Source organism: Castor canadensis, chromosome 17 (genome assembly GCF_047511655.1).
Source record: "Castor canadensis chromosome 17, mCasCan1.hap1v2, whole genome shotgun sequence".
Taxonomy (NCBI): domain Eukaryota; kingdom Metazoa; phylum Chordata; class Mammalia; order Rodentia; family Castoridae; genus Castor; species Castor canadensis.
The window spans coordinates 1,736,253-1,762,944 of record NC_133402.1 but is presented as its reverse complement, the minus strand read 5'-3'; the positions used below and the strand labels follow the sequence as shown (position 1 = coordinate 1,762,944).

General features: G+C 56.9%; 2 protein-coding genes across 28 annotated transcripts in view; one reads left to right on the top strand and one right to left on the bottom strand.

Annotated features, from left to right (window-relative positions):
* Pkd1 (polycystin 1, transient receptor potential channel interacting) overlaps positions 1-17,077 on the top strand; it is a 42,753-nt gene extending 25,676 nt beyond the window's left edge. For 3 of the 10 annotated variants that reach the window (XM_074058909.1, XM_074058916.1, XM_074058917.1), the window contains 29 exons: positions 559-702; positions 791-1,070; positions 1,138-1,351; positions 1,420-1,579; positions 1,967-2,119; positions 2,897-3,041; positions 3,140-3,760; positions 4,059-4,215; positions 4,431-4,683; positions 4,804-4,999; positions 6,537-6,707; positions 6,785-6,928; positions 7,022-7,232; positions 7,322-7,448; positions 8,598-8,714; positions 8,814-8,866; positions 9,094-9,278; positions 9,377-9,470; positions 12,013-12,409; positions 12,485-12,679; positions 13,050-13,189; positions 13,536-13,648; positions 13,885-14,029; positions 14,123-14,248; positions 14,442-14,616; positions 14,754-15,044; positions 15,124-15,258; positions 15,333-15,638; positions 15,733-17,077. In XM_074058909.1, coding sequence (XP_073915010.1) covers positions 559-702; positions 791-1,070; positions 1,138-1,351; positions 1,420-1,579; positions 1,967-2,119; positions 2,897-3,041; positions 3,140-3,760; positions 4,059-4,215; positions 4,431-4,683; positions 4,804-4,999; positions 6,537-6,707; positions 6,785-6,928; positions 7,022-7,232; positions 7,322-7,448; positions 8,598-8,714; positions 8,814-8,866; positions 9,094-9,278; positions 9,377-9,470; positions 12,013-12,409; positions 12,485-12,679; positions 13,050-13,189; positions 13,536-13,648; positions 13,885-14,029; positions 14,123-14,248; positions 14,442-14,616; positions 14,754-15,044; positions 15,124-15,258; positions 15,333-15,638; positions 15,733-16,200 — 5,916 coding nt within the window. In that variant the 3' untranslated portion in view covers positions 16,201-17,077. The remainder of the gene's footprint in view (positions 1-558; positions 703-790; positions 1,071-1,137; positions 1,352-1,419; positions 1,580-1,966; positions 2,120-2,896; positions 3,042-3,139; positions 3,761-4,058; positions 4,216-4,430; positions 4,684-4,803; positions 5,000-6,536; positions 6,708-6,784; positions 6,929-7,021; positions 7,233-7,321; positions 7,449-8,597; positions 8,715-8,813; positions 8,867-9,093; positions 9,279-9,376; positions 9,471-12,012; positions 12,410-12,484; positions 12,680-13,049; positions 13,190-13,535; positions 13,649-13,884; positions 14,030-14,122; positions 14,249-14,441; positions 14,617-14,753; positions 15,045-15,123; positions 15,259-15,332; positions 15,639-15,732) is intronic. The other 7 variants (XM_020169357.2, XM_074058915.1, XM_074058914.1 and 4 more) reach the window with 7 other exon arrangements.
* Positions 17,078-17,082: 5 nt separating this feature from the next.
* Tsc2 (TSC complex subunit 2) overlaps positions 17,083-26,692 on the bottom strand; it is a 33,702-nt gene continuing 24,092 nt past the window's right edge. For 4 of the 18 annotated variants that reach the window (XM_020169360.2, XM_074058919.1, XM_074058925.1 and 1 more), the window contains 16 exons: positions 25,656-25,820; positions 25,233-25,385; positions 25,034-25,146; positions 24,300-24,515; positions 23,293-23,496; positions 22,617-22,922; positions 21,375-21,505; positions 20,560-21,053; positions 20,299-20,374; positions 20,022-20,108; positions 19,152-19,338; positions 18,719-18,858; positions 17,793-17,871; positions 17,628-17,719; positions 17,444-17,542; positions 17,083-17,368 (listed from right to left, as the gene is read on the bottom strand). In XM_020169360.2, the coding sequence (XP_020024949.1) occupies positions 17,210-17,368; positions 17,444-17,542; positions 17,628-17,719; positions 17,793-17,871; positions 18,719-18,858; positions 19,152-19,338; positions 20,022-20,108; positions 20,299-20,374; positions 20,560-21,053; positions 21,375-21,505; positions 22,617-22,922; positions 23,293-23,496; positions 24,300-24,515; positions 25,034-25,146; positions 25,233-25,385; positions 25,656-25,820 (2,701 nt within the window). In that variant the 3' untranslated portion in view covers positions 17,083-17,209. Of the gene's footprint in view, positions 17,369-17,443; positions 17,543-17,627; positions 17,720-17,792; positions 17,872-18,718; positions 18,859-19,117; positions 19,339-20,021; positions 20,109-20,298; positions 20,375-20,559; positions 21,054-21,374; positions 21,506-22,612; positions 22,923-23,292; positions 23,497-24,299; positions 24,516-25,033; positions 25,147-25,232; positions 25,386-25,655; positions 25,821-26,692 lie in introns of those variants that run through there. The other 14 variants (XM_020169366.2, XM_074058927.1, XM_074058918.1 and 11 more) reach the window with 9 other exon arrangements.

Below are 26,692 nucleotides of genomic sequence, written 5' to 3'. Positions count from 1 at the left end.
TTGTAAGGTGTGAGGACCACTGTGCAGTAAACAGCCACTCCTGTTGTGGGGTGGGTCCTGCCAACAGGGTGTGCCGGGTGTTATGGCATCCTGCAGTGGGGGAAGTCTCCCCAACACCAGGTCTTTCTCAGCTGGTCTACTTGGAAGAGGGTCCTGTCCAAAGAGGTCATCTGGGAAAGAGGACACTCTTAGCTGGCTCTGGCCAGCTGACCTGTCCCACCCAGGCCCCGCCCAGGGCAACAGAAACCTTTTGGTCAGGTTGTGTAAAGGACTTCTATTCTCACCCTTGATGGGCACCTTTATTCATATACCCAATCATGGATCCTGCGTTAGTGGGTTCCCATACCTTCCACTGTCTACCCCATTGGACCCTGGACTGCAGACTATAGGCCCTCCTGGTGTCTGGCGGTTTTACAGGACTCCACATTGGGATTGGAAAGCATGGAGTTTGGGCTGAACAGGAGTTGCCTAGACAGAGCTCAGCATGAGAGTGCAGAGTTCCTGCCCTCAGAGGGTGAGGCTAGGCCTAGCCTCTGTGTGACTTCTTCCCTTCCTCAGGTGCTGATCCGGAGTGGCCGAGTACCTATCGTGTCCCTGGAGTGCGTGTCTTGCAAGGCCCAGGCTGTGTATGAAGTGAGCCGAAGCTCCTATGTGTACCTCAAGGGACACTGCCACAACTGCAGCAGTGGTTCCAAGCAAGGGGTGAGCAGTGGGTAGTTGAGGGTGCCCTGGGCTAGTAGCCTGGGCTGTGGCATTGCCCTACCATGTTCTGTATGCACTCATCCTACAGCGCTGGGCTGCACGCACCTTCAGCAACAAGACACTGGTGCTGGATGAGACAACCACATCCACGGGCAGCTCAGGCATGCGGCTGGTGTTGCGGCGTGGCGTGCTGCGTGATGGTGAGGGCTACACCTTCACACTCACGGTGCTGGGCCACTCAGGGGAGGAGGAGGGCTGTGCCTCCATCCGTCTCTCGCCCAACCGCCCTCCGCTTGGGGGCGCTTGCCACCTCTTTCCGCTGGACGCTGTGCATGCCCTCACCACCAAGGTGCACTTTGAATGCTCAGGTGAGTGTGGGCCCCCTGGGGGAGGCTGGTGCGGGCGCAGTGCCACCCTGACGCTGTGCCTTCACAGGCTGGCGAGATGCAGAGGACTCTGGGGCCCCGCTGGTGTATGCCCTGTTCTTACGGCGTTGTCGCCGAGGCTACTGTGAGGATTTCTGCGTCTACAAGGGCAGCCTTTCCAGTTATGGGGCTGTCCTACCGCCTGGCTTCAGGCCACACTTTGAGGTGGGCCTGACTGTGGTTGTGCAAGACCAGCTTGGTGCTGCTGTGGTTGCACTCAACAGGTGAGCTGGGCCCCAGGAGTGGGGATGTGGTGACCACTGCCTGCTTACAGCCTACCTCTGTCCTGTAGGTCTCTAGCCATTGTCCTGCCAGAGCCTAATGGTACCTCTGTGGGCCTCATGCCCTGGCTACACAGCCTGACTGCCAGCGTGCTGCCCGGGCTGCTAAGGCAGGCCGACCCCCAGCATGTCATCGAGTACTCCTTGGCCCTCATCACCGTGCTTAATGAGGTCAGTGCAGGTGGAAGGAGAGGGCTCCCCCATCGTCTGCTCTGTGATGGGGTTGGAAACCAGTGCTCCTGACAGCCTCAAAAAGGCTGTGTGTCCAGGCATCTAACAGACAAAATACCTTGAAATGAGGACTCCTGCCTTCAGCAGCCACCATGTGCTGACCCCTCCCCAATGCCAGCTTTCCCACAGCACCCTTCTGATTTCCCTGGCCAGTAGGGCATCCTGTGTGTGTCCTGTTTTCCCTTGAGGAAACAACTTAGGACTTTGATTTCCTGCCCAGGGCAGCCAGCATGAAGGCACATGTACCTGCATTCTGGGCACCCTTCCCAACATTGCTGGAGGGCTGCCTATGCTGCCCTGCTGACAGCTCCCTTGTGCTCACCACAGTATGAACAGGCCCCAGATATGGTGGCAGAGTCTGACCATGAGCGACAGCTGCGAGCCCAGGTGCGCAAGAACATCACAGAGACCCTGGTCTCCCTGCGGGTCAACACCGTGGATGACATCCAGCAGATCACTGCTGTGCTGGCCCAGTGCATGGTAGGACAGCCAGGCATAGCAAGCCCTGCAAGCCCCAGGCCCTGCACAGCACTGGCTGTCCTGGCATGTGCTGATGCTGGCAGCCCCACTGTTTCTCTGTGGCTGCTGCCTAGCTTGAGCCCACAGTGCTCCTTAGCAAGCCTGCAGGTTGGCCCAGGGCAGAAGGAGCAGCCCAAGGGGATGTGGGGGGCAACATGAAGGTCCTTTTTAGTGCCCTCCCTCAGGTCTGTGGTCACGCCTCACTTAACTGACACACCTGATTGGGCCTTGTCAACCTATGAGGTGTCTAGACTTGAGAACAGAGAAAGGCACATCTGGTGGGAAAGTGCTGTGCCCAGATGTGGAGGGGATCACTACAGAGGCCAAGTCTTAGGAGAAAGGAGCACAGAGCTTTCTAGGCGAAGTCACTGTCAACCATATGGCTTCTGTGGTCTTGTGTGTGGCTGGCTTTGGACTCCAGCCAGGGCCTTAGTCCTGCTCTTAGTTACTGCTCTTAGTTGTGTGAAAAGATGTCACACAGTAGGCCCCAGGAAGAGCATAGCTGTTCCCCCGCAGGGTTAGGAAGAGCCACAGAAGACGTCTCAGTAGCAAGGGCCTGGATGGTATTGCATCTGGGTAGGTGCCCCAGCACAGGGTACTATGTTGGAGGTATGAGGGCTGCCTGGCGTCCTGGGGATGTGAGCAGGCAGAACTGGCCAAGAGTTGGAGAAGGGAAAGAGCAAACACTTCAAGGCTACTTGGCAGGATGGATCTGGATGTTGTGTGGACTCCATGCAGGTGTCCAGCAGGGAGCTCGTGTGCCGCTCATGCCTAAAGAAGCTGCTGCACAAGCTGGAGGGTATGATGCGCATCCTTCAGGCCGAGACCACTGAGGGCACGGTGACACCCACCACAATCGCCGACAGTATCCTCAACATCACAGGTGGGTGCTTGCCCCCAGTCCACTCCCCCCTTGGCCTCTCCTCTAGCCTCCTGCTGCCTCCTCCCTCAATATTCTCCATTTCCTGTGCCCATCTGCAGGGGACCTCATCCACCTGGCCAGTTCAGACGTGCAGGGCCTGCAGCCCTCAGAGCTGGGGGCTGAGCCACCTTCGCCGATGGTGGCGTCCAAGGCCTACAACCTCTCCTCGGCCCTCATGTGCATCCTCATGCGCTCCCGTGTGCTTAATGAGGAGCCTCTGACCCTGGTGGGTGAAGAGATTTTGGCCCAGGGCAAGCGCTCAGACCCACTGAGCCTGTTGTGCTACGGCAACACCTCAGGGCCTGGCTGCCATTTCTCCATCCCTGAGGCCTTCAGCGGGGCCCTGTCCAATCTCAGTGATGTGGTGCAGCTCATCTTCCTTGTGGACTCCAACCCCTTCCCCTTTGGCTACATTAGCAACTACACCGTGTCCACCAAGGTGGCGTCCATGGCCTTCCAGACACAGGCTGGCACCCAGATCCCCATTGAGCGCCTGGCTGCAGAGCGTGCCATCACAGTGAAGGTGCCCAACAACTTAGACCAGGCTGCCCAGGGCTCATACACCCCTGCAGGCTCCGCCATCATCCAGCCCCGGGCCTCAGTCAGTGCCGTGGTCACCCCGGACAACAGCAATCCTGAGGCTGGGCTGCACCTGCAGCTCACGTACACAATGCTCAATGGTGGGTATCACGGGTGGGCACCTGTACCACCTGGCTCCCTCCAGCCTTATCCCTGTGGAGGAGGCATTTATGCAAACACCATCATATTTGTGGCCACTGGCACTGTCTGCCTCCTACCATATAGGGGTTTGACTGGAGGGCATTGGAGCCATGGAAGAGCACATGCTGCCCCTGATGTAGAAGGTCCCCAGTCCTCTGCTCATGTAGCCCCAAACCTCCAGGCAGAGGGCTCTTGGGGGTGTCCCTAGGGTGGTGAGCTTCCTAGGTAAGCATCTGACACTATGCATACTGCTCCCAGAGCTCTACCTGTCTGAGGAGCCCGAGCCCTACCTGGCTGTCTACCTGCACTCGGCACCCCGCCCCAATGAGTATAACTGTTCTGCCAGAAGGAGGATCAGCCTAGAAGTGCTCAAGGGTGCTGATCACAGGCCCTATACCTTCTTCATTGCCCCAGGGTGAGCACCTCCTGCCAGAGGCCACAAAAACTGGGACCTGGGAGTGGGCCAGGGCAGGTGGCATGGTTTGGTCTATATTGGCCGTGGGCATAGGGGCTCTGTGGAGCCAGTGGTGGCAGGAAGGCTGGGGAGTTGCCAGGTTTGGCAGCTGAGACCAGAACACCCCCGTGACCCCCATGGAGTCTGGCTGTGACATTGCTCCTTGTTTCTGGTAGGACTGGGGACTCAGGTGGGAGTTACTACCTGAACCTGACTAGCCATTTCCACTGGTCGGCCCTGGAGGTGTCCGTGAGCCTGTATACATCCCTGTGCCAGTATTTTAGTGAGGAGGAGATGATGTGGCGGACTGACGGACTCGTGCCTCTGGAGGAGACCTCACCCAGCCAGGCTGTCTGCCTCACCCGCCACCTCACGGCCTTTGGCGCCAGCCTCTTTGTGCCTCCCAGCCATGTCCACTTCATCTTTCCTGTGAGTGGCACCCCTATTCCTGGATCTCTTCACCAGGTTGCAGGCCTCAGTGGGCTTTAGTTTTGTCCTTAGAAAGTGAAGTGTGTAATTGACCTCCTGGGCTGATGACTGTCTTCCCAGGAGCCATCTGCGGGTGTGAACTACATTGTCCTGCTGACATGTGCTGTGTGTCTGGTGACCTATATGGTCATGGCTGTGATCCTGCGCAAGCTGGACCAGCTGGATGTCCGCAGGGTCCGCATCATCCCATTCTGTGGAAAGCGGGGGCGCTTCAAGTATGAGATCCTGGTCAAGACTGGCTGGGGTCGAGGCTCAGGTGAGTGGGTGGTAGCTGTTGGCAGGGACCCAGGGTCCACCTTGGTCTGGTCCCCAGCTGCAGTCCTAGGCTCTGACTGGTCAGCTCCCCTAATGGTGATTATGGAAATAGGTGTCCAAAAGCAAGGGCTCAGTTTTCCAAGTGCTGTGCGAAGGGTCATCTCATGAAAACAAAAAACAGCAACAAAAAACAAACATGGAAATGTGGTGTGGCTCAGTGGTGTAGTGCTTGCTTAGCACATGTGAGCCCGTGGGTTCCATCCCCAGCATTGCAAAACAAAACAAAACAAAACAAAAAGGTAGGGGGGAAATAAAAACCAAAAAACATAAAGGGTTAGCTCATGAATCCTCAAAAAGATCTTATTGCAGATCCTGGTTGCTCCTGCAAAAGAGAATAGCTCCTGGCACCGCATCGGTGCTCAGTTCACACAAGTGACCCGCACTCTGCACGGTAGCCTGGTCCTCCTAGTGTGTGCATACACAAACCACGCACAGATTGGTCAGCAGTGGGGGAACCTTTGAAATTCTGTAACCTTTGAAATTTATTCCTGAACATTGAAAACTCTTACTGTTGGCTACAAACAGAAAACTAGTGTTTTCGTAGTATTCTGTAACTGAAAATGTCAAAAGCTGGGAGTTAAAGTGTGACTAGCACTTGCCTTCTTGTGAGCATCGTTTTGCTTTGGTGAGTGTCATGTTCCCAGCAAGGAGCATTGCTGTTTTTGCATTCAGTATTGTGAAACACTCCCCAGAGTTGTTTAAATGGGAGCTTTTAACAAGCGTCCATTCTGATGTGACAGTGACTTGTTGTGACGTCACTTCCTTCGCTTACATGAATAAGTCCGTCCTTGAGGATGAGTCTCGATGCCTGTGCCATGGTCTCAGGTGGAGGCAGTGCAGGATCCCCGTGGCTGTCACTTCAGCAACTCTGTTTACCTTTAATTTGAATTTCATTTCCAGTGTTAGCATTTTTTTATTTTTTTATTATTGTTTTTAAGTTTCTGGGAACTGGGGGAAGAACCCAGGGCCTCACGTGGGCTGCGCACGTGCTCTAGCCTGAGCCGTACCCCAGTCCATCGCTTTTCATTTCTTTGTTGTGTTTTCATTATTACTGGTCAGTTCTCTTTTTTGATCATCCATTTTCAAAATCCGTGTGTGGGGTTATTGCTGGGAGAGAAGGAGGCCACTCAGCTACATGGCTGGTGGTCTCTTGTGACTGAGGGGTGGACAGGGGTGCCTTGGCACTGGCCATGAGGCACATTTTACCTCATGGTGATAGGCAGACTAAGGAGCTGCCACCAGGCTTGCACTCTGCATTGCTGGGGTCTAACATACCTGCATGGCAACTGAAAGCTAATTCGTATCCTTCAGGGGTTGGTGTTCATTTAACAAATTAAAGAAACCAGAATGCGTGTCTGTCAGAAGTATCCAAAGCACAGGAGTGCTTGTTGAATGAATGTTGAATGAAGGTTGGCAGACAGAATAACTTGCCTGGGTCACCTGCAGTGGACACAGTTCTTCACCCTTGCTTTCTCCAGGTACCACGGCCCATGTGGGCATCATGCTGTATGGAGTGGACAGCCAGAGTGGCCACCGGCACCTAGATGGAGACAGAGCCTTCCACCGGAACAGCCTGGACATCTTCCAGATTGCCACCCCACATAGTCTGGGCAGGGTGTGGAAGATCCGTGTGTGGCATGACAACAAAGGTCAGGGTGGGTGCCACTGTTGCCCCTGTGCCCTGCCAGCTTACTGCAGCCCTCACCAGGGTTCCTCCTCTCTGCAGGGCTCAGCCCCGCCTGGTTCCTGCAGCATGTCATCGTCAGGGACCTGCAGAGTACCCACAGCACCTGCTTTCTGGTCAACGACTGGCTTTCTGTGGAGACTGAGGCCAATGGGGGACTGGTAGAGAAGGAGGTGCTGGCAGCAAGTAAGGCCGCTTCCCAACCGGGGTGGGAGGGGATGTGGGGGTGGAACCTGCTCCCCGCTCTCTCCCTGTAACCCCTCTGGTCCCTTCTCCCAGGTGACGCAGCCCTGTGGCGGTTCCGGCGCCTCCTAGTGGCTGAACTGCAGCGTGGCTTCTTTGACAAGCACATCTGGCTGTCCTTATGGGACCGGCCACCTCGAAGCCGCTTCACCCGTGTCCAGAGGGCCACATGTTGTGTCCTCCTCCTCTGCCTCTTCCTGGGTGCCAATGCTGTGTGGTACGGGGTTGTGGGACATGTCACCTACAGGTGGGTGCCTGTGAGATCAAGGTGGCCTCCTTGTTGACTCTTTCTGTCCTTCAGTGTAACCCAGCCTGGGTTTTTCTTTCCTGCTACAGCACAGGACCTGTGTCCAGTCTGATCCCACCGAGTGTTGACACAGTTGCCATTGGCCTGGTGTCCAGCATGGTGGTCTATCCTGTCTACTTGGCCATCCTGTTCCTCTTCCGGATGTCTCGGAGCAAGGTAGGCTGGGCTGGGCTGGGCTGGGGCTTTGAACCCCTGGTGGAGCATGGGCCTGTCACTCAGCCAAGGGTGGTAGTTCTGATACAGCAGCTAGAGGGGAATAAAAACAAGAAACCAAAATCTGATCCTTTGAAAAGGTCAACAAAATTGTAAAGTGACTAAAGTTAAAAAAAAACAAACAAAAAAACCCTCAAATTGCCAAAACCATGACTGAAATATTCATGGCTCAGCTTATAGAAATTGATAGGACTCTGAAGGGCATGTTGCAACACCTTAGGTAACTGAGAAGAAACGGACTCATGTCTTGGAAGACAAATCACCAAGACTGCCTCAGGAAGAAGCAGACAATCTGAAGAGGCATGTCATGAGAAAAGAGGCTGAATTAGTAATTTGGAAACTTCCCACAAAAAAGAGCCAGGCCCACCTGGCTACATAACTGATGTTAAGATTAACATCAGTCCTTCACCAGCTCTTCCCAACAGTACTCTTCCATGAGGCCAGCACTGTTCTCACACCAAAGTCACACAAGGACATCACAAGAAAAGGAAACCACAGACTAATGTCCCTTACAAACAGTCATGGTCAGACCCTCCAAGTGCACTAGCAAGTTGGGTCCGAAAGTACCTAAGAAAGAATTGTGCACCAAGACCAAGAGAAATGTCACCAGGGGTCCAGGGCAGTACTGTTCAGCCACATGTGGCCGTTCACGTGTGTGCTTAATTGAGATTTAGCGAAGGCAAAGGTTTGGTTTTGTTAGGGATTGTACCTAGGGCCTTGCACACTCTAGGCGGTAGGTACCTGACCAGTGAGCTATACCCCTAGCCCCCACAGATTGTGTCTGAATGCTGCCACCCCCGTCTCTGGTGTCGGCGAGTGGTGCGTGGCCAGGGCCCACCGTAACAGTGCACATCTGGAACATTCTTTAGAAGATGCTGTTCTACACTGGCTAGTCTGCTCGGTTTTTTTAAATAAAGACATGGTTTCACTACAGCCCAGGCTGGCCTTGAACTAGCCATCCTCCTGCCTCAGTTTCCTGAGTGCTAGGACTAAGGTGTGTTCTACACACCCAAGGTAGGAGGTAGCTTCTTAACCCTTCTCTAAGTAGAGGTCAGAGCTGCCTCCTGCTGACGACCTGACCTCTCCCTACAGGTGGCTGGGGGTCTGAACTCCATCACCACAGAGCAGCAGACAGTGGACTTTGACAGCTACCTGGACTCATCTGTGCTGGAAAGCTCCTTCCTCACACTTTCAGGTCTCCGTGCTGAGGTGAGGGTTCCACCAGAGGCCCTGCCTGGGCTGGGCTCGGCTGGGCTGGGCCGGGCCTGTGGCCTCAGCAGCCCAGACTGAGCTGTCTGCCCTTCTCAGCAGGCCTTCGCTGCACAAATCACAGGTGACTTATTTCTGGATGATTCTAAAAGGTGAGGCACCTACAGAAATCATGAGCCTTGGGTTAGTTCAGTTGTGCCTGGCGGGCTGTGTTGGGGGGCGTGGGGCTGTATGTGTCCTTGTCTCAGTGTTGTCACACACTGGCTTGGAAGCCTCATATGTCCTGTGCATGACACGTACTGTGTGTGAGTGGATTTGGCTCGGGTATATGTAAAGACACTTCTCTTGGTGCCCTTGCTGACCTGTGAGTTGCCCACAGCCTGGTGTGCTGGCCATCCAGTGAAGGCACACTCAGTTGGCCAGACCTGCTCAGTGATCCATCCATTGTGGGCAGCACCCTGCAACAGCTGGCACGGGGCCAGATGGGCCACACGTTGGGCCCAGAGGAAGATGGTGTCTCTCTGGTCAGTCCCGCCTCACCTGCCAAATACTTCTCTACATCAGGTAAGCCAGGGACAGGACAAGGGGAGGCTTCCAGGCCCAGGCAAGAAGAGTTCCAGAGCCCTGAGTGCTGGCTGCCCCAATGTGTTCTACTCCCCTAGATGGAGACCTGACGCGGCAAGTCCTGGCAGAAGAGGCCGGCACCCTGGCTCCCACCCACGGCACCTATGTAGAAACGGACCTGCTTACCAGCTTGTGAGTACCCAGATCCTGGGGGCGGGGACTGGCGTGGGCAGCAGAGGCCAGGCTGAGGAGCCTCACTAAGGGTGGGTGAGGGTTTCCGAGCTTTGCCTAGTGCTGGGTTGTGGCCATGTTGCTTGACTGCTGTAAGCCTCTGGATCCACAGTGGTGGAAAGGAGCTTGCGGGAGCCCCCCAGGACTCCTCTTTGGGGTATTTGAGGAGTGAAAAGGCAACAAGTGTAGACCTGATGGCCGTGGCCTGGGAAGGAGCTTTGATTTTGGTCTCAGAATGGTGAGAAATCATGGGCAAGTTTTTAAATATTCCATTATTTTCATTTTGAAACATTTTTATTATTTGAATTTTTAAGCGTTTCCCCTTTTTCTAATTCAGTGACATTCACATAGAATCACGCACTTTGAGCTGGTAGAGAGTTGAAAACCTCAGTCCCACCAACACTTTTTTTTTTTTTTTTTTTTTGTGGGACTCGGGTTCTGAACTCAGGCATTCACACTTGGAAAGTAGGCACTCAATGATACTTGAGCCACGCCTCCAGTCTATTTTTGGTCTGGTTATTTTAGACATGGGGCCTCTCAAACTATTTGCCCAGGCTGGCCTGGAACCTCAATCCTCCTGATCCTAGTGCAGGTACACCAGCCTGAGATGTTCCCAGAAGTCCTCAGTTCTTACCCTTGTCCCCGCACTCCAGGGCTGATGGACCGGCTGCCCCATCTGGTGGCCAGTGGTCCCCATGAGCGAGTGATCTTCAGTAAGAAGCAGAATCCACAGTGCCTCTTATGAGCAGCCTCTTAGTTGCACGCCGTCGTTTCCACAGAACCCTTTCCATTACTCTGGGAGACTACGTGGGTCTGATGCCAGGGGAAGCACTGTCGGGGGGCCATCCTGGCTGTGGCCTTCCACACTAGAGCAATCGCCACACCTCCCAGAGCCAAGCTGAGGTCCTGCTGCTGCTCCACCCAGCCCTCAAATCTGTCCTCACTGCCTCCCTGAGCGCCTCCTGCCAACCCTTGTCACACTGCTCCCCTCACCTTCCCTCCATCTCATATATCTACTTGCTCCCTCTGCCCAGAGTTCTTCCCTGAGGTGACAGCTCATGTGTCCTTTTCTTCAGGTCTGTGCTCAAATGTTGTCTGAACAGAGCCTGCTTTCGGCCTGGCACAGACTCAGCGAGGTCTAGCAATGTGTACCCATGCATGTGCACACGCTCTAGCTTTAAGTCACTTGGCCAGCCCACGTACCACCTTCTTTCCTGTGCTTCATGTACTGTCATGTTCTTGCTACTGGTGAACCATGTGCACCAGGAGTACAGGGACTTTGTTCTTTTCACTGTTGTGTCCCCAGGGCCTCTGGGAGTATGTGGCATCTAATGGAATGGGTAAATGCTTGGGAAAGTAAAGGAGCCAGCATTATGTAGCGACAGGCACAGTGCTTGCCCTCTTACAGCTGAGGGGCTGATGTAAAACGCTGGCTGTTCCATGCTGCCTGTAACACGTGATCCTGACTATGTGTCCACACGTGTACCACAGACAAGTCTGCATGCAGGAGGACTGTGGAGACCTGGTGGTGCTCCTATTCTGTGGCAGGAACACTAGTATCACGTCCTTCCTGTTGTTACTCTTTTTAAATGCTGTACCTGACTTACACTCGGAAAAGCCAACTTTAAGAAAATCTGTCATCTCCACTCATTTGCTATTCTGTGTGCTCCCACCCTGATAGATGATGTGCGTTTTAGTGGGCAGTACAGAGCTGGAAATACTTGGTGTGGATGAGTGGCAAGTAAACGCCTGGTATGGGGCATACAGTCAGGGCCCAGGGGTGAAGCAAGCACCAGTAATGGGAACTTTCTCCTCAGGCATCACAGCAGTCCTGCTTCCTCTTCCTGCCTCATCATCCATACTTTCCTTGCTTCTGTAGCCCCACTTCTCCTGTGGCAGATCTGAAACCAGGAAGGTCAGGATGAACTCTGCATGGTGCTCTGTCCAGGAGGCTCCAGACAGGAGGTCCCTTAGGAAAAAGTGGGTCTCTGGGTCCACTGATCCCTGTAATGGGATTTGAAAGATGTTTGTGCCTTTCTTGTCCAAGGCTGTTTTTTTTTTTCTATGTGGTACTGGGGTTTGAACACCACCGCTCGAACCACTCCATAGTCCTCCAAGGCTAATTTTAGACCACACAACCATACAGGAACTTGCTGGGTCTACAGTGTCTGTTCCTGCAGCCAGGCTTCACTGGGAGGTTTGAAACTCAGTCCTCCTTGGCTGGTATGAAGAACTTGTGGGAGGCTGTTGTGCTTCAAGAGGCAACAGGGCTGCTGGGGCAGTAGGACAGATTTAGGGCAAGGACTCACTGGTCAGTCTGTGGGCAGTGGGTGTGGAAGCAGGAAGTGGATGAGAGAGACTATGGTGCCCTGAGTAGCCAGCACCATACTCACCTGCTCTGAGCATGAGCCGTTCAAGGGCCTGCCCCTAGATGAGGTTGAGCTGAGCACCACTGCCTCTTCTTGGAGGGTGCATGAAACTCACAACCGTGCCCTGTACTCAGGTCCAGCGCCCCTGGAGAGAAGACTGAGACGCTGCTGCTGCAGAGACTGAGGGAAAAGGGGCCTCCCAGTCCGGGCCTGACCTGGGAACAGCCTGCGTTGACAAGGCTCTCCAGGACAGGTGCACTCTTGGACCACATTCCCCCCAGCCCCTCCCTCTGGGCTGCCCAACAATGCAGCTGCCTCTTGTCCCCAGGACTGGTGGAAGGGCTTCGGAAGCGACTGCTGCCCACCTGGTGTGCCCCCCTGGCCCACGGGCTCAGCCTGCTTCTGGTGGCTGTGGCCATGGGAGTCTCAGGGTGGGTTGGTGCCAGCTTCCCCCCCAGTGTAAGTGTCACTTGGCTGCTCTCGAGCACCTCCAGCTTCCTGGCCTCATTCCTTGGCTGGGAGCCACTGAAGGTAAGTGGGCTCACGATGGGGGACGGGGTTGCCTGACAGTCTTGCACTTGCCAGCTGATGCCACCCCAATCTCAGGTCCTGCTGGAAGCCCTCTACTTCTCACTGGTGGCCAAACGGCTGCACCCAGATGAAGATGACACCCTGGTGGAGAGCCCAGCTGTGACACCTGTGAGTGAGCGTGTGCCCCGTGTGCGGCCCCCTCATGGTTTCGCACTCTTCCTGGCGAAGGAGGAAGCCCGCAAGGTCAAGAGGCTACACAGCATGCTGAGGGTGAGCTTGGGCTGCAGAGGACACTGTCCACTCCATCCTCCACTTCCTTGCCATCGTCTGGCTACAGAAGGCCCTTTGGTGGGCATTCAAGGTTCCGTACTCCTGCTCTGTCCTCCCCACCACGCCCTCCACACTTGCTGCCCATCTAGGCTACTGTGCATCTCACATCCCCGCCCAGCCTTGTGGGGCCCTGGGCACAGCTGTCTTGGCCCTCAGTGGCCAAGAGGGGTGCTGGCTGGATGTCTGTGCTGCCATTCCTTAGTGCCAGATACCCTGACAGGAAGGCAGTTTGCTCCCTGTCAAACCTGAAGCCCTGTCCTGATCCTGTGAGCTGGGACCAGCTGACCACAGGGCTGTCCCTGTCCCCCAGAGCCTCTTGGTGTACATGCTCTTCCTGCTGGTGACACTGCTGGCGAACTATGGGGACGCCTCGTTCCATGGCCACGCCTATCGTCTGCAAAGTGCCATCAAGCAGGAGCTGGACAGCCAGGCCTTCCTGGCCATCACCCGGTAGGGACACTCTAGGACATACATACCCATCTGTTGGGCCAGGGTGGCACTGACATCTGCCAGGGCCCACTTTGATGTTAGTCCAGCCCAGGCTCTCGGTCATTTGGTTGTCAGGAGCAGCGCACATACTAAGACATCTGGCAGGAATACTGTTAAGCATTGCACAGTACACTGGACAGTCTCAGGACAGACTTGTCCCCAAACATTAGCAGGCCAAGGGCAAGGAACCTGGGTCTAGCCTCAGCCTCTTGGGCTGCAGCTGCTATGCTTCCTGGGCCCTAACAGCCTTGACCCAGTGGGGCAGGACACTCACTGGCTGGTGCGACCTTGTATCTGCTGCCTGCAGGTCCGATGAATTCTGGCCATGGATGTCCCATGTGCTGCTGCCCTACATCCATGGGAACCAGTCCAGTCCTGATCTGGGGCCCCCACGGCTGCGGCAGGTGCGGCTGAAGGAAGGTGAGCCATGCTGTGGAGGCAGCCGAGCCTCGTGTCAGTTCTGCTACCTAGGCGTGCAGCCTTTACTCTTTCCTGCCTCGGTTTGCGTCGGGTAGCGTAGGTAACCATGATGTCTCCTTTGTGGGCTGGGAGAGTTCGGGAAGTCATTCAGTACAGAGGTGCTTCCCAGTTACCGAATAGTGACTGGGCCCGTCTGGATTGCGATCGTGCCCCGGCCCTGGCCTTCTGCCTTCCAGCATTCTGCCCTGACCCTCCCCGCTCAGAGGTGCACAGGTGCTCAGCCGTGGGAGGCTTCAGCACCGGGGACTATGGCATTGGGTGGCAGAATGCAGCTCACAATGACTCCGAGACATGGGCGTACTCTGCACCTGACCTGCTGGGGTGAGCAGAACAGGGCCCTGGGCGTTGGGATGGGGGGCCCTCGCCCCATGCCTACAGGGCCGGGACAGATGCAGCACCTCCCCATCTCTGCAGTGCCTGGTACTGGGGCTACTGCGCGGTGTATGACAGTGGTGGCTACGTGCAGGAGCTGGGCCTGAGCCTGGAGGAAAGCCGCGCACGGCTAGGCTTCCTGCAGCTGCACAACTGGCTTGACAGCAGGTGGGTGCTGGCCAGGGTCAGCTGTTGCCGCCACAGGACTCTGGGTCTCCCACCCTCCCAGCTTTGTCCCTGCCCAAGCCCACCCCCCAGACCCCTCCAATCTCCTCCCTGCTGCCCTTGTGCAGGCCGCCTTTGTGCTTCACTGGCCAAATGCAGTGGTCACTCTATCTCCCAAATCCCTCCCCTTGCACAGGAGCCGCGCAGTGTTCGTGGAGCTCACGCGTTACAGCCCTGCCGTGGGACTGCATGCTGCTGTCACGCTGCGCCTCGAGTTCCCTGCTGCTGGCCATGTGCTGACCGCCTTCAGCGTCCGGCCATTTGCTCTGCGGCGCCTCAGTACTGGCCTGTCATTGCCTCTGCTCACCTCGGTATGCCCTGCCCGCTAAGGTCCCGGACTCACCTGAGGGACCTGGCCTCTCCCCTCCACAGGACACCACCCATCCCCTGGCATGTCCCACGGGACCGCCCCTTGGGCCCTGCCCAGCCCTAACCCTGCCTCCTGCAGGTGTGCCTGCTGCTGTTTGCGCTGTACTTCTCCATGGCTGAGGTGCGCACCTGGCGCAGGGAGGGCTGCGTGCGAGCAGTGCGGCCTGGGGCCTGGGCACGGTGGCTGCTGGTGGCACTGACCGTGTCCACAGCGCTGGTGCACCTGGCTCAGCTGGGTACTGCTGACCGCCAGTGGACCCGCTTCCTGCGCAGCCGCCCGCACCACTTCACCAGCTTCGACCTGGTGGCTCAGCTGAGTGCTGTGGCCCGTGGCCTGGCGGCCTCACTGCTCTTCTTGCTCTGGGTCAAGGTGAGGCACAGGCTGGTATGTGTCGGGCTGGGCACAGCCTTACGCCCTGGCACAGACTGGCCCCTCCTGGTCTCTCTAGGCTGCCCAGCAGCTGCGGTTTGTGCGTCAGTGGTCTGTTTTCAGCAAGACATTGTGCAGGGCCCTGCCAGAGCTTGTGGGGGCCACCCTGGGCCTGGTTGTGCTTGGTGTGGCCTATGCCCAGCTGGTTGTTCTGGTAGGTGACAGCTGTCGGGATCTGCGGGGGGAGGGATTTTGTTCAAGCACACTCTTACTCCTGCTACTTCCCAGCAGCTCGTCTCCTCCTGCGTTGACTCTCTCCAGAACATGGCCGCCTTCTTAGTGCTATGCCCTGGGACCAGGGTCCCCAGTCTGTGCTCCACTGAGTCCTGGTACCTGACCCCCCTGCTGTGTGGAGGGCTCTGGGCTCTGCGAGTCTGGGGTGCCCTGAGGCTGGGGTCTGTCATCCTGCGTTGGCGGTACCATGCCCTGCGTGGAGAGTTATACCGTCCGGCCTGGGAGCCCCAGGACTATGAGATGGTGGAGCTTTTCTTGCGCAGGCTGCGCCTCTGGATGGGCTTCAGCAAAGTTAAGGAGGTGGGTACGGCCCAGTGGGGGGGAGAGGGATGCACCCTGGGCCCAGTGAGCCCAGGGTGCAGCCGGACTGACCGAGCCCCTGTGCCGCCCCCAGTTCCGCCACAAAGTCCGCTTTGAAGGGATGGAGCCGTTGCCCTCCCGCTCGTCCAGGGGCTCCAAGTCCCCTCCTGTTGCGCCCCCACCTAGTGCCGGCTCGGATGCCTCCCATCCCTCCACCTCCTCCAGCCAGCTGGATGGGCTGAGCTCGGGTTTAGGCCGTCTGGGGCTGAGGGGGGAGCCGGAGCCCTCCCGCCTCCACGCAGTGTTTGAGGCCCTGCTCACTCAGTTTGACCGACTCAACCAGGCCACAGAGGATGTCTACCAGCTGGAGCAGCAGCTACAGAGCCTTCAAGGCCAGAGGAGCAGCAGGCCTCCCACCTCACCTCCCCCAGGCTGCTCCTCGTGCCCTCAGCCAGCCCTGACCAGCTGTCTTGCCCGGGCCAGTCAGGTCATGGACCAGGCTACAGGCCCCAGCAGGGCATCCCTATGGGCCAAGAACAAGATCCACCCACGCAATACTTAGCCCCAGGGAACCTGGGTTATGCCCTTCCCTGGGGCTTTGTTCTGGCCCTTTGGAGCCAGGATGGACACCACTCAGTATTACCTTCTGCCACCCTCAAGGTTGGGCAAGGCAGAACAGCTGCACGAAAGGTCCCCAGAGAGCAGGCAGTGTTGGCCTGCCTGTGGGCTTCAGCACTTTAAAGAGGCCATATGGCCAGCCAGGACCCAGGGTCCCCTCCCCACGGGAGGACACAGCAGTATTGGACCGAGCTAATACCCAGCCTCCAAGATGCTAATTTATTTCCCGAGTCCTCAGGTACAGCGGGCTGTGCCCGGCTATCTCCCCTTGCTAAGGATCCAGCTCCGGGGAGGGGTAAGCTGCACCTCCCACTGCCCATCCCCTAAATTATTACCTCTTCTGTTGTCCCTGCAGCGCACTTGCGTCCAGCTGCCACCCCTGTGTGTCTACCGTAATTTATATGGGGTTAAAATGTATGTATTTTTGTATGTCAGTATTTTTCACTAGGGCCCTGTTCCCCATTGTTGGGAAGGAGGGCTGGGGAAGCTGCAGTCACTCCCTGGATCCGAGTCTGGCCTTGGGCAGGTGCTGAACAGTGTTGGGGGCACAGCTGCCTCCAGGCACATGGGGCCACTGTGGCCTTAACTTTTTTTTTTTTTTTTTTTTTTTACCCTGCCTGGGACACTCAGGAGACAAGACCCCTTCTGGGGGCTGGCTCCCAGGACTGGGGAGGATAGTGTGAGGTCATGAGACCTGGCAACACCAGGTCACCCAGTGGTGCAGGACCTGATGTGGGAGGGTGCCTGCCCCAGGAGCAAGGTGTGGCTGCAGCTTCATCCCCACCCAACAGACAAAGTCAAATAAAGCTGTCTGACTGCTACTCTGTGTTTCTGAGTGCCAGGTGAAGAGTTTATTTTACTTAGACAGACAGTGCAGACTCACGGAGGGGTCAGTTGTACAACCAACCCCAAAGAGCCCTGGGTACCTGCTCTCATCAGCAGCCCCAGCAGCCTCACACAAACTCTGTGAAGTCATCCACAGAGGAGATGAGGCGCTTCCGTTGGCCTGTTTCATAGGTGGTTGTGGGCTCAGTTGGTGCTGGGGCTTTGGCGTGGGCTGAGGGGTGCATCAGAGGCAGGCTGGGGCTGGAGTAGTGCGCCTCCTCCCGGATCTGTGGGGAGAGAAGGCCCACATGCTGCTCCCGCCCGGGCCAGCCACCAGAGCCCCAGGCGCCCCCAGCTCCTACCCGCTGGCGGAGCCGCTTGATATGGCGGAGCCGTGCGATCCACTTGGAGGGGTAGATGTCAGTGGGGTTGGAACGGCTATGGTGCACCTGTGAGGCCATCTGGGGACCACAAGGGTAGGACGGTAAGCCCTAACCCAGGGCACCGGCCGACCCATTCTGCCCTCCAGATGTGGTCTCCACTCACATTTGCATGTAGGGCCATCTGGCGGGCCACAAACGGCAGGTTGCGGTCAGACACGATCTTGGCCACACTGGTATCCACAAGGCCCTCCATATCTGGGGAGACACAGGCTCACTCTGGGCTCCGGCCCCACCCACTGCCCACCCACCCACCTGGCCCAGGCTTCACCTTTCCTGCACTGCAAAGTCAGCAGGTTGCACTCGTAGTCCAGGGGTGTGATGATCACATGGACAAAGTTGAACTGGCCCTGCCCAGACAAGAGGAGGGTCATTCACTGCCTCTCTGGTGTCAGGTGCTTGTCACTCCAATGGGCAGTGTTCAGACTCCTGCCTTTGTGGCCGTGAGGATTCATCCTCGTCAGGGTAGAATCTCAGGCACACACTCTGCTCTCCACGCTGCCCAGGGCTCTGACAGTGCCTACTGGCACCCACCCAACCTCTACCCCCGGGATGCACAGCTGACAAACCTGGCCTACTACTCCCAAGTGGGTCTCCCCAGCACCCATACCCAAGGCCCAGCTCTTTCAGCCAGGTCAGTGCCCTCGGCAGGCCATGCACCCAATCGCAGTGAGCTGCCCTGCCTCTTTCTCTCACTCCTCACTTGTCACTTGTCATGACAAAGTCAGCTCCTGAGACTCTGCTCAGTGGCCTCAAGCTTCCCGGGCATTCGAAGCCAATCCTATCACTCTCGAGTGCCACACCTGAGCCCACAGGTCTGGGCTGTGCCTGACTGTCCCTGCCATCCTGACGCTCATAGGTCACAAGCACTATCAGCCCTTCCTTGCCATGTGACCTTGTTCCTGGCACAACACTGGTGCCAACCCAGCGGTGCTGTATGAGGGATCCAGCAGAGGCTCTGAGGGCCACGGAACCACAGGAGCTGCTCTAAACAGACACTAAGAGGCAGAGCATGTTTGGCACATGTTCAGTTATCCTGACAAAGGGAACCACCTTCCCACTAATGCTTAAGGCTGCCACTTGGGACACGCCAGTGGACACTGCACATGGCCCCGACCACTGGCCAGTTTCAGAGGCAAGATGGAAGTAACAGAGTTCAGGTTTAGTCAGAGTCCAGCATGCAACAGCCTCACTCACCTTGATGGTGCCCAGCGTGAAGTCCTCACCAGAGTCATTATAGACAATGGAGACAAAGTCATTGCCCAGGTGTCGCTTCTTATCACAACGGTGCTTGTCCACATCCTTGGTGGGCATCAAGGTGGCGATGTGAAAGACGGCTGCAAGACATGTGAGGCCAGGCTGGGTGCTAGGCGGATTCCCAGGCAAGGCACAAAAAAGCAGGATGTCTGCTGCTGGGGCTTGGGGGGTTGGTCCAGGTCAAACCCGCTTTGCCTTCCACCCTTTGGTTTTCTCCTGCAGCTCTGAGAGCCCTGGCTAATGGTTCTGACTCCTCCCAGAGGCCACAGCTTCTGGAGCAGAGCCATCACCTAACCACCACCTCCATACCCAGACCACCACCTTGGGGCCTCAGGATACCTCAGTCATCTCAGGTGGAGGTGCTGCTACACACCTTGCATGATGTCATCATGCCAGCAATAGGTGAACTGGCCATCCTCGCCGCACACATCTAGGCCGCCCAGGTATACCTTGTCAGGCTGACAGTCCTTGAGCTCAATGAGCCTGCCCAGGCCCGTCAGGAACTCCGTGTACCTGTAGGAGCCATGCTCATTGGACAGGATGGCCAGCTCACTGCCGCTCTGTGGAGAGAGTGAAGAAGCAAAGTGGCACAAGCCCAGCTGCTAAAGGTCTGATGGGCTGTTAGAGGGCTGGGCTGGCTCTTGTCACTGTCCCCCACTTGGTACAGAGAAAACTCATGCTGACGGCTGTAAGTTCAGACACCTTGGTGTCATCCTGGGCTCCCGTTTATTCCTACATTTAGTCAGCTGGCACATTTGGCTGTGTTTCACCTTCAAAATACAACCGCACTGCTCAGCAACCCTGCACCCTATCCCAGCCTGCTCCCCTCACCTGGGCCGTCAACACCCAGCTCCATCAAGGCTCTCTATGGCAGCCAGAGGGATGTTTTCAAAACACAGAGTACATCATGGAGAACTCTTGGCTCAGAACTGTCCAGCACCCCACTTGGAATAATAGTGTGATCCTACACTGGGCTGAGGCTGCCCACAATGGCCCCCCATCTCCTGCCACCTCCCCATGTTTGCTCAGGGCAGGCCTACCCCAGCACCTTCACACCCACTGCTCTTGTACACACTTGCCTCACCATCCTCATGGCTCTCTCTGGCCCACATCAGCCCGGATGCTGCAGAGCACTAGAGAGGCTGAGCTCTGAGGAGGGAAAGAGTCAGACCCTACTGCCTTGGGAAGGAGCCACAGCCTCGGCGGGGCTGGCCCCAGTGGGTCAACAGCTCAGCAACCTCACCTGGCCTTCTCCCACATACAGGACGGCAATCTTGTGTGTGTCATATGACGGGATCTGGTCAAGGAGTTGCACTGACCGCTCGAAGGACTGTAGCCAGACAGAGCCTGTGTGAACCCAGGGCAGAGGCCTGGCCAACCCACCCAGATGCCCATCCTAGGGAGGGCTCTCCACACCCAGTAAGAGCATGGCACGCTGCTATGGGGGCTATGCCCTCTGCAACCCTGGGTTCTGGTCCCATGGCTCGTACCTACAAGGTGGTGGGGGAAGGAAAACCTACCTCATTGGGCAGCAGGATTGGCTTGTTGGACTCATCACCAAAAAAAGGTGAATGGTAGAGCTGCAGGAACACAAAGCTGCAGAGGGAACAATGATGAGGGCAGGGGCAGGGTGACAGGTCCTAGCCCACAGGGAGAGGAACAGGATCTGAGCCTCATGGTTGAGGACACAAGGCCCTGCACCCCAGGTTGCTCTGCCCAGGGCAGGTTAAATGTCCCCAGGCAGTGTTGAGGCAGTGCCCACCAAGAGGGAGGGGGCCCACCTGGGGTTGATGCCTGGCACTTTCTCAGCACTGGAAGCTGCCGCCCTGCTCTTGAAGGTATCTCTCTCCACCCTCTGGCCTCTGCGCGATGGGGCTGAATCAGAGATGGTATAGCCTCGGGGCCGCAGGCCACTGGGCGAGCGAGGGGAACTGGATGGCAAGGAACCCTCAGGTGGGGCTGGGCCCTGGTTCTCTTCACCTGGGACTGACCAAGCAGCCCCTTCCCCATCCAAGATCCCTGACTGGGACCGGGCCTTGGCCTCAGGACTCAGCCGGCCCACATCAGCCTTGTCCCCAGGGTCCCCAAGGATGTCCTGAAGAGTCTGCAGCTCAGGTGAGGAGCTGGACTTGCTTAGGGGCTGCGAAGGCTGAAAGGAGAGGTCCACGGAGGGCCGGCCACCCTCGGAAGAGATGGCCCGCTCGATGGGGATGCCCCCGGCAGCCAGCTCCTCTGTGTGGGATGACTTCTCTTCCTGACTGGAGGCTGAGGACGACTGCAAAGACCAGCCCAAAAAGAACTTCATCAGCAGGTGCCAGAGCCCCAACTTGTCCCTCTGTTGCGGTCACTCTCCCTGAGCCTATGCTAAACAGAAGAGCCACAGACAGAAAGAGCCCTGCAACAAAGGCCACCCAACTGGACACTGGGAGACCCAGTCTTTTTGAGCAGGAGGGACACAGAAGAGCTGGCCATTTTTCAATCAAGGAAGAGGGAGTGAAGCTTGCAAAGTTCACAATGAAGTTATTACAGAGCCAAGAGGCTTAAAGTGAAGCCACACCCTCTCCGCCCTGTGACCAGAGCTCCCTGCAGAACTCACCCTGCTGTAAGTAACAGGATACGGGCAGGACCTGTCAGCACCTAGCACTGCCTCGAAGTCCTCCAACTCAGGGGGTCCCGTGGGCATGTGAGCACGGCCTTGATTTCCCTCTTCCAGAACCACAGCAGAGTCTGGGGGACACAGACAGGCTGTTGGGAGCTGGGCCAGACCATTCTCATGTGCTCTCAGAGCCAGTGCTTCCCTGCCACAGGGGACCATGCCCCGTGGAGCCACCCTCAGCTCTGCCTGTGGCATCACATGGAGTAGCTGGGGAAGGTCCAGCAACAGCCCTCACACTGGGGCCTCCTGCAGTCTGGGGATCACTGGGCACAAGCTCTGTCCACCTCTGAACCTCCAGTAAAGCATGGAGACAAGGACAGGGCAAGGAAGAAACTCCACTGGAGAAAGACTTCAGCTTGGGAAAGGCACCGGCCTGAAGCCAACCCTGAGACTGCAGAAAGAGGCTGAGTTCCTCCAGGACTTTGGACCTGAGGAAGTAGCAAACAAGGAAGATGCTACATCTGCAAACAGCCTTAAGAGCCCACTCTGAGGGCGAAACCATGTCTTCAAGTCCAACCCAGGCCTGCACCCAGGCATGCTAGGGAGAGGGGGCTGAGGTGCCCCAGCAACATTTCCCAAGCCAGCATCAGGCAGGGCAGAGGTAAGAAGCAACGGAGGGTCAGCACAGCAGACAATGCTAGACCTGACACGCACACCAAAACCTGTCTGCACACTGTCCTTCTGAATGGCTCCTGCCCACAGAAAAACCTGCAGGGCAGACCTGCCAGAGCCCCAGGCAACCAGACAAGGGCCAGTATGCAGGGCCCTTGGCTGGCCTGTGGTGAAAGGCAGATGCGGTTCAATTTGTGGGTTCATACCAATCAGATCACCAGAAGTCAGGGCAAGGTCTGAGGCCTAGGGTTAGGCTTGACCCCCCAAAAGCTTCTACCCACAGGCATCAAGGAGTCTTGGGACCATCCCACCCTGAGGCCTAAGGCCACATACAGCTGGAGTATAGTTCAGCCCAAAGGGCCCAAGTCAAAGGGTTCCCACTGGCAAAGCAAAGGCATTCTGTACAGATGTCCTCATGCGAGTCAGAACCCTGCTCCCTGAGGGCGATGAGAGGCTCAGACGGGGTCATGGAGGGATGACCAGATGAGGGACGATGAGGACAGCGTCTATGAGGCAAAATGGCGCTCTGCAGCACACGCAGCTTCCTTACAGGGACGCGCGAATACCTGCCCAGGAAACGCTCCTGTGCAGCTGTCCTTGGCAGCTGGACTGGTACAGGGAGGACAGAGAGGCCACTGCAAGGCAACCACGCGAGCGGCCGCGTCAGCAGCAGAGACTGCACAGGCCGAGCAGAGGACAGGCACAGACCCGAGCCTGGAGAGGAGAGAGGGGCGGGCCAGCGGCGGCCAGGGCCGGCGCACAGGGCTCTCGGCTCTCCAAGTGGCAGGGGAGGGCAGTGCTTGCCAACTTCCCACACGCAAACATCCTCAGCTGCCAAGCGCCATCTGTACCCACACAGAAGGGCCAAGGTGTGGCCTGGAAGGACAGTGCCTAGATGGTGGGGATGGATGGAGCCTGGGAGCATAGGCAGGCAGGCTCAGGCATCACACCCCAGGTCCAGGCAGGACATGCGACCACCTGTGGTGGCTCCTGCACCTGGCACTGGGCCCCAGCAGAAGTGCTGGGAAAAGCTCCAAAGGGTTCTGCCCATTCCCAGCACTGCCCCAACAGGACCCAAGGAACATCCAGTAGGTCTGTTTTCAAGGAAGAGGGTCCCTTCAGGAGTGAGCCTGCTGCAAATGTCAGGACCCAGAACACTGGCATCTCCCCAGAGGACAATGTGTGGGAGGCCTCAGTGGAGGAAGCCACACTGCCCATGCCCCAGCACCGTGGCTTCCATGCCCACCTGTGTTAGAGCGTGGGAGAGGAGGAGGCTTGGACGTGCCAGCTGCTGGCACCGACAGCGACTTGTACAGAGCCGTGTCGCGGTGCTCCTTAAAGCGCTCGGCAGCCATGAGGGCATTGGACAGCTCCTGCAGGGGCATGTTATTGATGTCCGAGGAGAAGGGGCTGAGTGGGTTCTCCAGGCTCATCAGCCAGCTGGTGTTCCCTGGGAATGGTAGGCAGCACCCTCAGGCTTTCCACCAACAGCCATCCTCTCAGGGCCTTCCAGGGCAGCCTCCATGTGCACTGCCTCAATAGCACATGCCCAGGACCCCTCAGGCCACGGTCCTTAGTGCGAGGTGCCTGGCGCTCTGCTGACCCAGGCCAGAGCCACTGAAGCTAAGCAGGCCGGGCTTGGGAGACACACCTCAGGGCATAGGTTCCTGCAACAGCCTCGCAGCATAATGTCCTATGTCCTCCTCCCACCATTTAGCTCTGACAGCATCCAGGGGCCCTCCTGGGCTCTCAGACTCTATTAAGTCCTTCCTTTTAGCTGAGATACCCACTAGTCTCCCCCAAAATTCATGTTAAGCTTTAACCCCCAGGACTGTGGTAATCAAGGTAAAATGAGGTTCCCTAGTCCAATCTAACTGGTATCCTCCTAGGAAGAGCTCAGAAAATAGATACACAGAGAGACAACTGTGTGAGGACATAGAAAGAAGGCAGCTATGTGCAGGAAAGGCCTCAGAAGGAATGAGCTCTGCCCACAGCCTGGTCTCGGCTTCCAATCTCCGGACGGGAGAATGAATCTCCACAGGCAGGGCCCCTTCTAGTGCTTTGCTGTGGCAGCCTCTGCGTCCAATGCCAGCCTCCCCTTAGCTACCGCCCGCTTCTGGAGACCAGCCTCAGTCACCTCTCCACTTCCTTGTGCTTGTTGCTCTGTGCCCACAGCCTGTGGTTCAGTGTCCCACACTGGGTATGTGGGGACTGGGCTCTGAGTGAGGGGAAAGTCACCTGCCTTCTTAGTACCTGTAGGCCTCCGCACCAAGATCTCGGCCCAGCCCTGGGTCAGCAGGGGCACGTAGGCTGCTAGGTTTGTCTTCTCTGGAGCTGGAACCTGGGTACCTGCAGAGGCCTTCTCAGGCTTTGTGGCGGGTATAGTCTGTTGTGGTCCTGGAGAAGTGGGGCCACCTGTGATGTGAGGGGTTTGTATGTCCAGGGCACCAACTCGAAGGCCATGGCCACCTGAGGAGGAGATAGGAGGGCCGATAACCACCACCTGTGTAGTGCAAAGCCACACATACATAGCCAGATGCTCCACCCAGGGCCTGGTCAGCCAGGAACCACCAAGACCCATGCTCTAGAAGTAGCCAGTTCAGCCCCTTGGGCCTGGCCTTCTAAGTGTGGTGGCTTCAGAGAACCCAGGGCAGAAGAGGCCTCAAGCCTGACCACTGGCCACAACTCATTCAAGAATAGCAAAGAAAGCTCTGGTGAGCTGGGCTGAGGCCAGAGTGCTCAGGGCCCAGGGAAACACCAGTAAAGGGAACAGCCCTCAGCCACTGCAGGGCTCTTGCTCCCTCACCACATACAGCCTGAGACAAGCTCACCAGGGGCCACACCCAGGGTCACCAGGAAGTACGACAGGCCTGAAGCCAACCACCTGTTCTTCAGCTCCAAGGGGCCTTTCTAGACACTGGGCCAGCCCAGAAGCATCTGAAAGGCATGGGGCAGCTGCCAGGGAAGCAGTTTGTGCTGAGGCTCACCTGACATGGAGCGGACCCGGTCTCGGGCCCCACGGGATACCTGCTGCCCAGCCTGGGACTCCAGCTTAGCTGGCGCCTCCTTTGTCCGTCTCACATGCACACCAGGCTCAGAGCTGACGATGGAAATGCCACACATAGTCAACAAGGGCTCCCAGAGTCTCTAGGCCAGCAGAACGCACAGCGGGGGAGGAACATTCACCTTGACTCTGGGCTGCCCTGCAGCTCCCCCGAGTCCAAGCCCAGCAATGATCGGGTCCCAGTCCCCACACTTGTAGTCACGGTAACAAGCTTGTTCCCAACCAGCCAGGTTTTGGTCCTGCCACCTGCCAGGAGGAACTCTCCCACAGGAGACCTAAAAGCATAACAGCATCAACTTGCAGCTTGTCCAGAGTTGGGGGGGGTGAGGGGGGGAGGGGACAATGACATGCCGGGTCTCCTAGACAGGGTGTCTCAGCTCCTGAAGGCCAGTGTAACTTCAGGAGCCCAGAGTAGCTGTGGCCCTGGCTGCCCACAGGAAGGAGGCCTGCATGGCTGCACTTGCCACCACCATCAAGTATGGCCACAGAGGAACAGCTAGATGGCTGCACCTCTCACTCCTGGAGCCCTGGTGTACAGCTCGCACCTCTTGGGTACTGCAGTAAAGTTGGAAAACACATATCGAGCCATCATGTCCAGACATGTTTCTGTGAGCTCTAGGTGGAGATTTTTCAAGTTGTCATCAGCCTGGGCCATGGAGTTCTCATCTGCAGACCCTAGACTGGCACTGGTGAGCGATGTCTGTATCCTGCTGGAGGGAAAGGCCACACCAGGGTCAGGGCTCCAGGCAGGGCCAAGCCCAGTCACCTACTACCAGGGCCAAAGCTCAATGCATGCATGGCCAAGAAGGCCTCACTTGTAAAGACCCCATCAGACCAGGGCACAGCGGCCACATAAGCCGCAGCTTCACAAAATGTGTGGACTATATTATCCCAGAGAGGAGGGGAGATGCCTCATGGGAAAAACCAAGACCCTCTGGTTGGAGCAGAGATCTGAGAGACTGGCAAGACAGGATGTCCAAAGCACACAGGAATTAGGCTATGGCTGTGGCAGACAGCTTAGTCATGCAGAGACTTTGGAAACCATGGGGACAGAGCAAGATTGCATTCTGCCCACAGAGCCACCTCCCATCAAAGGCACAGAGGGGCTGGACTTTGTGTGTAGTTTTACACTCATACCACCCAAATTCCACTTGTACCCCAGGGACCAGGGGAGGGCCTTATGTAGGTTTAATCTGGTACCAATTTCACAGCCCCTTAACTGTATTTTTCTCATGATAAAGAATCTGCTAGAAAAGAGCTGAGAGGAGAGCCTAGTTGAATACCCCACCCTGGCCAGATCCCACCTGATAGAGGCCAGTCTGAGACTAGAGCCCAAGGCAGGAATTAGTGAAGAGCTGGTACTGAAGAGTGGTGGGATGCCAAGGCTGGGAAGGGACTTCCAGGTGAGGAGACAGGTGTCCTCTCTCCTAGTGCAGCCTGGGTTGGCAGGGGCGACCCACAAAGAGATGCTGGTGCCCAAGATCCAGTGCCTGCACTTGGATGCACCTGGGAGAACTGACTGTGGTGTGCCTGGGGCCCAGTCCACTCCTAAGCTGACCCAATACCCAGAGCCTGACAATAA